At 42.6% G+C, this 7552-nt stretch overlaps 1 protein-coding gene across 1 annotated transcript; it reads left to right on the forward strand.

The window, feature by feature from the left end:
* On the forward strand, positions 1-7267 carry LOC118369577 (cytochrome c oxidase subunit 7A-related protein, mitochondrial-like). The gene is made up of 3 exons (XM_035754067.2): positions 1-189; positions 5844-5978; positions 6359-7267. The coding sequence occupies exons 1-3, from the start codon at positions 121-123 to the stop codon at positions 6494-6496; spliced, it is 342 nt and encodes a 113-aa protein (XP_035609960.1). The 5' UTR covers positions 1-120; the 3' UTR covers positions 6497-7267.
* Positions 7268-7552: the final 285 nt, after the last annotated feature.

The raw sequence follows: 7552 nt of genomic DNA on the forward strand, positions 1-7552 counted from the left end.
ACTACTGAGCCAACCTGCTGTGTCGTGAATGCTGGGTCCATCCTCTCTGCATGTTTGGCCAACAAGGGGACATCCGTGATTCGACCTCACACTGTTGTTTTTGTTTTGCAACCAAGTAAAATGTACTACAAGTTAAATGGAGTTACACAAAGACTTGCTGGATCGGCACCGAGTGCGTACAGCCCTCAGGTATGTACAGAAAGCATGTCCAGCAGGCAGTCAAATATGTAAAAATGCACTAATGACCTTCACATTGTTAGCTCGCTACCGTTAGCTAATAAGGTTGGTTTCAATTGGGCACAACAAACACATGTATTGATTTACACAACATGGCTAAGACATCTCGCCACATTATATATTTGTTTTATAACAGTTGATTTGCTAGTTAATGTTGTGTTTGGCTAAGGTGGCACGACCGAAAAAGCTAGCAAACACATTAGCCCTAGCTGGCAAGTTGGTGCCGGTTAGCTCACAGCGTTTTGTTGCAGAGACATTCCGGAATAGTCTGTGAATTTCCGGACGAGACGATTTTTGTCGTATTGCTACCATTCTCATTTCGGATTCCACATTGTGAAGAAAAAAAGAAGCGTAATCGGCAGGTAGCCTAGTGGTTAGAGCGTTGGACTAGTAACCGAAAGGTTGCATGATCAAATCCCCGGGTAAATCTGGCGTTCTGCCCCTGAACAAGACCGTTGACCCACTGTTCCCCGGTAGGCCATCATTGTAAATAAGAATCGGTTGTTAACTGACTTGCCTAGTGAAATAAAGGTTAAATTAAAAGTATCAAATTTAGGCTTGATCCGAAAATGTGGTCGGATGCGCCATATTTGTTTACTTTTATTTTACCTTTAGGCAAGTCTGTTAACAAATTCTTATTTTCAATGACGGTCTAGGAACAGTGGGTTTCACCATCCATGGTGTGACCCAATTGCGGAGCCTCTGGATGCAAAATTGAGCTCCCACTGCATCCCATTCACCTCTCAAATTGTGTAACAATGTGGAGCGCTCCGCAATGACATGTTGGTTGGCGGGAGGTTCTGGCCACAGTGATGTACTGGGCCGTATGCACTACCCTCTGTAGTGCTTTGCGCTCACTTCCTTGACTATTTCCTTCACAACAGCTCTGTGCTGTTTGGTGAAGCCAATAATTATGAATGCCCTGATTTCTGCAGAGGCCACATCTCACCCTAAATGCTGCATGGGCAATTCAGATGGCGGAATGACCATACAGCGCCTTTAACGCCTAGATAACACTGATGGCTTTAATGTGCAAAATGGTACGCAGCATCATTTGGATATGTGTGCAACAAAAGTTAAACATTCACCTTCTGCAACCATTTCTGTCAATCTGACGACGTATACAGTTTGAAACATACTTTCGATAAATGTATGCACCACACAGAACGCAATGCAACTGCCTTTTGCAACGCAATGCTGCAAGGCAAATGCAGCATTCCATTTAAAAATGAATGTACTTCTGATGTACCAAAATGCAAAGACACTGTCGGTGTGATCTAGGCGTAACCCTGCACCAACTGCAAGGCACTACAGAGGGTAGTGCGTACGGCCCAGTACATCACTGGGGCGAAGCGTTCTGCCATCCAGGACCTTTATACCAGGGGGTACCGGTACAGAATCAATGTACAGGGTTAATTGAGGTAATATGTACATGTAAGATGTACTTGTCTAGTTTAAAAAAAACTAAACAAGTCTGTTAAGAACAAATGATTTACAATGATGACGCTGGGCCAATTGTGCACCGCCATATTGGACTCCCAATCACGGCTGATTGTGATACAGCCTGGATGGAACCGGGCAAATGTGATACCATTCCACCTATTCTGCTCCAGCCATTACCACGAGCCCGTCCCCCCCAATTTGAGGTGCCACCAATCTCCTGTGACATATAGGTAGTGGTAAAGGGACTATGCATAGTTAATAAACAAAGTAGCAGCAGCAGTGTAAAAAAGGGGTTAATGCAGATAGTCCAGGTATCAATTTGATTAACTGTTTAGCAGTCTTATGGCTTGGAGGTTGACGCTGTTATTAAGGAGCCTTTCGTGTTACTTTTTACAAAACTTTAGTTTATTTGGTATTTATTTTTTTAGCAAATAGTATTAGATTTGATTTACACTATCCCCAAAAAACCTACCACCCTATCCCACTACTTGGCCCTAAACAATCCTACACCAGGCTGTCGGCCTGGGAGGATGGAACTCCTTCTCACAACTTTCTTTAGATCTTCTCCAGTAAAATCTCTCACAACTGAATATTTTGCTGCTGCAACTACCACAGCTATATTCTGACTATACACGCAAAAAATCCAACCTTACTAAAACTCATTCTCTGGCTCTCTCTCTCCCTCTTCAGGCTGACTCACTGGGGGCTCCCAGTTGACTCTATCATCCTTGGGCTCTACTCTCTTCATTGCCTCAGTATATGAAACATTTTACCTCGCTCATTCTTTCAGGCGGATACACATAAAATCAAAACAATTCCTGTTCTTAAAACTTTCACAGATGTAACCATTGCCAGTTTGTCCTTTACCCAGCCCGATACAATGAATGGGTCGGACCAAAAGCAGGAATCCACTCTTTCCAAAAATCCCAAAATCATCTGGTAGGATTATCAGGGAAACTGTTAAGTCTCCACTACACCTGTCGCCGCAGGTAGGTCCACTTCCTCCTGGACTGGCTCAACCTCAGAATCCTCACTGCTGCCATCTGACACCATTTGTAGATCATCAAGTTTCTCAAGAGCATGGAGTCCTATAAATCAGTCAGGAGACGTAGGTATGTACACCTTGAACGAAGGTGTACTCAGACAAATCTCTGATCTTAACAGCACCATTCTTGTGTTTTCGCGTCATTGCACCTCTGTCCAAAAGTTGTGGTTATTACCAACTTCTCATGAGGTCAGTGATCTTCAGGTCGGGAAGTTGGAACTCTAGAAAGATGGCAGAGTTTCCGACTCGGAATACCAAAACTAAAACAAATCTTGGCCGACCGAAAGTCGTTCTTTCGACCAATCGATTGGTCGAAAATTTTAAACGTGTATTTTTTTCCCATATAGACACACCCCATGTGTTTGAATAAATCAACTATATGCATTGAGCTTGTCTGAGGCTTTTAGCTTACGATTTGATGAAATAAGACAACTGCTTAGAGGGCGCCAGAGATCTAGATAACCAGAACTTAACCTGACCCAACTATTCTCCTGCTGGCATTTTCAGATTCTGCCATTACTCTCATGAAGTTGTCAGTAATAGACAACACGAGGAGTCTGCAACCTTTCTCATGTTGAATGCAAATGTATCTTACCATTTCTACCGATCTGCGTAGTAGTTATTGTTTTCAGGTGCACATTTTTGTGAAGCAGATTAATTTATAATAACTTTTTCATATCTCAAAATCATTGTCATGTGGTAAATCAATTCTATCTAAATGAAAATGATACAAGCCTAAAAAGTAACTTCTATTTGCCATTACCAACTATTTAAAAGTAGCTAACAAATAAAAGTTTGCAGCTGCAGGTAGAAAATATCCTGATTCAAAAGGAAATATCTTATAAATCACATTGGCTACATACACATGGCCACATACACATGGCCTATCTACCACGAACTTTAAACATTGTATTAACTTGGGTCCAGCCCGAATGCAACATTGTATAACATTTTCTGGGCCCTCGGTTTCCCATGCCAGTGGTCTTGGGACAGACACAGCTGTAGGCTATTTGCACAAGGGATAAGAAACAGTGCTTGACTTGGACAGGAGCTCACCAAAGCGGAGTACCAGCACCTCAAATGTTCAACTGCTTGAGTTCCTATTCCTCTTATAGAATATCAGCTCAGAAGTGTTGTGGTGCTCCTGCACTTAAATATGAACTGTATCAGCACCCAAAATGAGTACCGGAACCGATTTCAGTCCAAGTCGAGCACTGATAAGAAGTAATCAGGTAGGCCTATTTTATGATGTTTCCACTGGATCCGAGCATGCCATTTTTCCATTTCACACCGAGTGGTTATCGAAAGCGGGAGAGCTGTAAATATTTTTTCAAATACATTGAGGAACTATTGTAAGTCTCAATGGATGTAGAGACAGACTTTGTTTGCTTGCTGTTTTGAGGTGAAAACATGACCTTGAGACGCTCCACAGGTGGTGGTGCGTTAAGCCAATCAGGAAACGCTATCAGATCCCAAAATGGGCCCATTTTTATATGCCTACATTTGCGCGCAGGCCAGGTAGCCGATAGGTCTACTTCTATGCGTGCGCGTCCTAACTCCACATTGATAGGAGGGCTTCAAACGAAACACAGTTGACAACTCTTAAATGGAATTTGAGAAACACGTTTTGGTTTATTTCATTCCAAGTGTAGCATAGGTTGTGCACTGCAGACAATGTGTCCACTCAGATAATGGGAAGACTGCAATACTATTGAATGCATTAAAATAAATGACCGTAACAAACGATGTAGATTAGGAATTAGCGGTAAATGTACTACGGGTGGTATATGTAAGGGGGGTATTGATAGACTCTAACAATAAAACACTAGAAAATCACTCAATTTAAGTTATGAAACAATGAATGTGCACAATTTGGCAGGGGAGAGTGCATCTGGTCGCATGGTCAATCCGACGTCTCCATTGGCCATGCAGCATTTGGGGTGATATGGCCTCAGCAGAAGTCAGGGCGTTCATACTTCTTGTGCTTCGCGGAGCAATGTAGAGCTGTTGTCAAGGAAGTGAGTTTGTATTTATACAGGATGTACCCCCCCCATCAACCAATCATATGCGGCGCTATGGAGAGCCCTCCGCAATGTTACAAAATTCGGAAGGCGCATGGCGATGTGGGTCAGAGCTCAATTTAGCCTCTGGAGGCTCATGCTCCAATAACTCCCTTAGTTGGGCAGAAGGTAACAGCTCGTGGCTGAGGTGTGGGGGTGGCGGTCCTTGAAGATGCTGCTAGTAATGTTACATAAACTACCAAAGATGCATAGATAGCTCATCTGTTAGTTATGTACCCTAATAAGGTATCTAGCTAGCTAGAAAACGCTACCCATGAAAGTCCTAGCTATGTTGAGTGAGCCACAACCACACCACTTTTGACCCTGTTGACCTTATCGGTGAGGGAGGAGTGCCCTTCTCAAATCCAACAGTAATCTGCACCAATCGGTCATGTTGTAAACAAGGCATGATGTTTTGTTCAGAAACATGCATCTCTTTTCCATAACTAGTTTGGGAAATACAATTATTCGCAAGGCATATAGTGTTAGCAAAGCAATCACCTTTGCACGTGTAAACAGCAGACCTTCTAATCCTTACTACAGGTGTATAGGGATACGTTGTGATTTTGGCAATGAAGCCCTTTATCTACTTCCCCAGAGTCCGATGAACTCATGTATACCATTTTTATGTCTCTGCGTGCAGTTTGAGAGAAGTTGCTAACTAGCGTTAGCACAATGACTTGAGGTCTATGGTAACAGCTAGCATGCTTTTACTTAGCACTGGCTTGTAAAACGACCTCTAACATCCATCATACTGGACACTGAGAAATACAATTGATATCCATGAGTTCATCTGACTCTTCGGACGTAGATAAGGAGCTTCATTGCAACAATCCCAAAGTATTTCTTTAACATAAGTCAATCATTTTGAGATTAATTCGCAGGAGGGGGTCTTCCTAGGGCATACATCTACATTATGTATTTATTTTTTCAGTTGTAGCCACGATTTAGCAATGGCAATGCACCCGCTGCTAAATGCATAAAGGGCGAACACTGATAGGACCAACTGTGTTTGGGTCATGTGGTTTCCACAGTCTAAAGTTTTGTTGTCTCTCTAGGGGTTGAGGGTAACGGTGCCCATGGAGGCCCCTCCAATGATCTTTGCCACCCCCACCAAATATGTGTCGGAGGCAGGGAACACAGTGGAGTACCTGGGACACAACAAAGTCCCTGACCTACAGAAACTCTTCCAGGTACAGACACTGCACTAACCTTTTGTTCGACCCACACACTGCTTGGCTTCCTAAGGTCATTGGTGTTCTGTGATAATCACAGAACCCCAATAACCCAGGAAGCTTGTGTAGGAGTTTTTCCTACTTGACCTTGGTTTGTTAGAAGATAACGCCATCTACTCCTGTGGTAATTTACTTCGACCATGAACTTTCACTGCCAAAATTCCTACTAGTTCCGACTAGTTTTCTAGAAAGTTATACACTCCCTCGGTCCCTGCAGAGAAGTTGTGCGCAATGATAAAGTTTGGACTTTAATCAAATATGAGGATTCCCCTCTGTGACTCAGTGGGAGTTGGCGACTGCAATCACATCTCATTCTCTTTATTCTGTCTACATTGCAGAAGTCTGACGGTATCCCTGTGCACCTGAAGAGAGGCCTGATGGACAAGATGCTGTACAGGACCACCATGGGCCTGACCATTGGAGGGACCCTCTACTGCCTGATGGCTCTCTACATAGCTGCCCAGCCAAGGAAGTGATCTGCTTATCCAGCCTCTTCCACCTTCAAGGTTCCAACAGGATTCTATAGGATTAGGAGCAATAATGTGGATGATGATTGTGCTCAGACGGTCAAGGAAAGGAATCCCTTTACTCTCAATTATATGTCCCCTTGTCTTATTGATTGCCTCGTTTCACGTTGAGGTTTTCTTCAGACTCAAATAATCTATACTTTGTCAAATTTAAGTCCATGTCATATCACTACTTGCCCTATTTCACTTGCTCTGTGTTCTTGTGCAAGTTGTGCATTTCCACATGTATATCTCTGCTGATGTCTCGGTAACAACCAGCACCATATCAGTGGTACATAACTATGAGGGCTGGAGTATCAACAATCTACATTTAAAAAAATGTCTGACCATGTTTTCTGCCAGAGCACTCACCTATGTGTGTGTGGAAAGAATTTGAGGTCTCATAACATGGATGACTTTGGGTGCTCTTTTGTTCTGGGCGAGAGGGTGGATGAGGCTCGCACCTTTTTTCAAAGCTAATGATGAGGTGGTACTTCAGGTTGTGTGATATCATTCATTGGTTTCTTTCTGTAATAAACTCTGCTTTTGAGAAGTCACATCTGCATTACCTTATTTGCATGCCCCCCCCAAGTCCTATTTATATGGTGCAGAGGTTGAGTTGTCATTTAGTCTGCATACTAACGGACGGTGTTCTGTAAAGAAAAAGGGAGTGCACAGAGTATCTGACAAGTCATTGTAATTTTGTCTTGGGATAATAAAGTATATTTTGTTTGTAAAACATTTTTTTCTGTTTTCTTTCATTTTCTTTCATTTTGTTACCTATCTGCTTCTAAGAATAGCTGACCATGAAATGGGATATTCCTTATAGTGGGAGCCATGAACAAATACTAGTTGGACGTTCTCGTTCAACTTGTAGATTTCTTTTAAAATGTCATTATTTTCCAACTTCGTCCTGGCAGACCAACTCAACTCCGGCCAATTAAAAAATGTGTATGACCTTGAGTATCGGACTTCATCGAGAGGAAGCAGATATCTTGTTTGATCTTTGCTTAATTGTTCATTTGA

This window comes from Oncorhynchus keta, chromosome 36, assembly GCF_023373465.1.
Source record: "Oncorhynchus keta strain PuntledgeMale-10-30-2019 chromosome 36, Oket_V2, whole genome shotgun sequence".
Classification (NCBI taxonomy): Eukaryota; Metazoa; Chordata; class Actinopteri; order Salmoniformes; family Salmonidae; genus Oncorhynchus; species Oncorhynchus keta.

Excerpts from the sequence above, each read along its gene's own strand:
- LOC118369577 (XM_035754067.2), top strand. The coding sequence starts at position 121 with ATGTACTACAAGTTAAATGGAGTTACACAAAGACTTGCTGGATCGGCA. Across the intron at positions 190-5,843 it reads CGAGTGCGTACAGCCCTCAG|GGGTTGAGGGTAACGGTGCC; the intron begins GTATGTACAGAA and ends TTGTCTCTCTAG. Across the intron at positions 5,979-6,358 it reads ACCTACAGAAACTCTTCCAG|AAGTCTGACGGTATCCCTGT; the intron begins GTACAGACACTG and ends TCTACATTGCAG.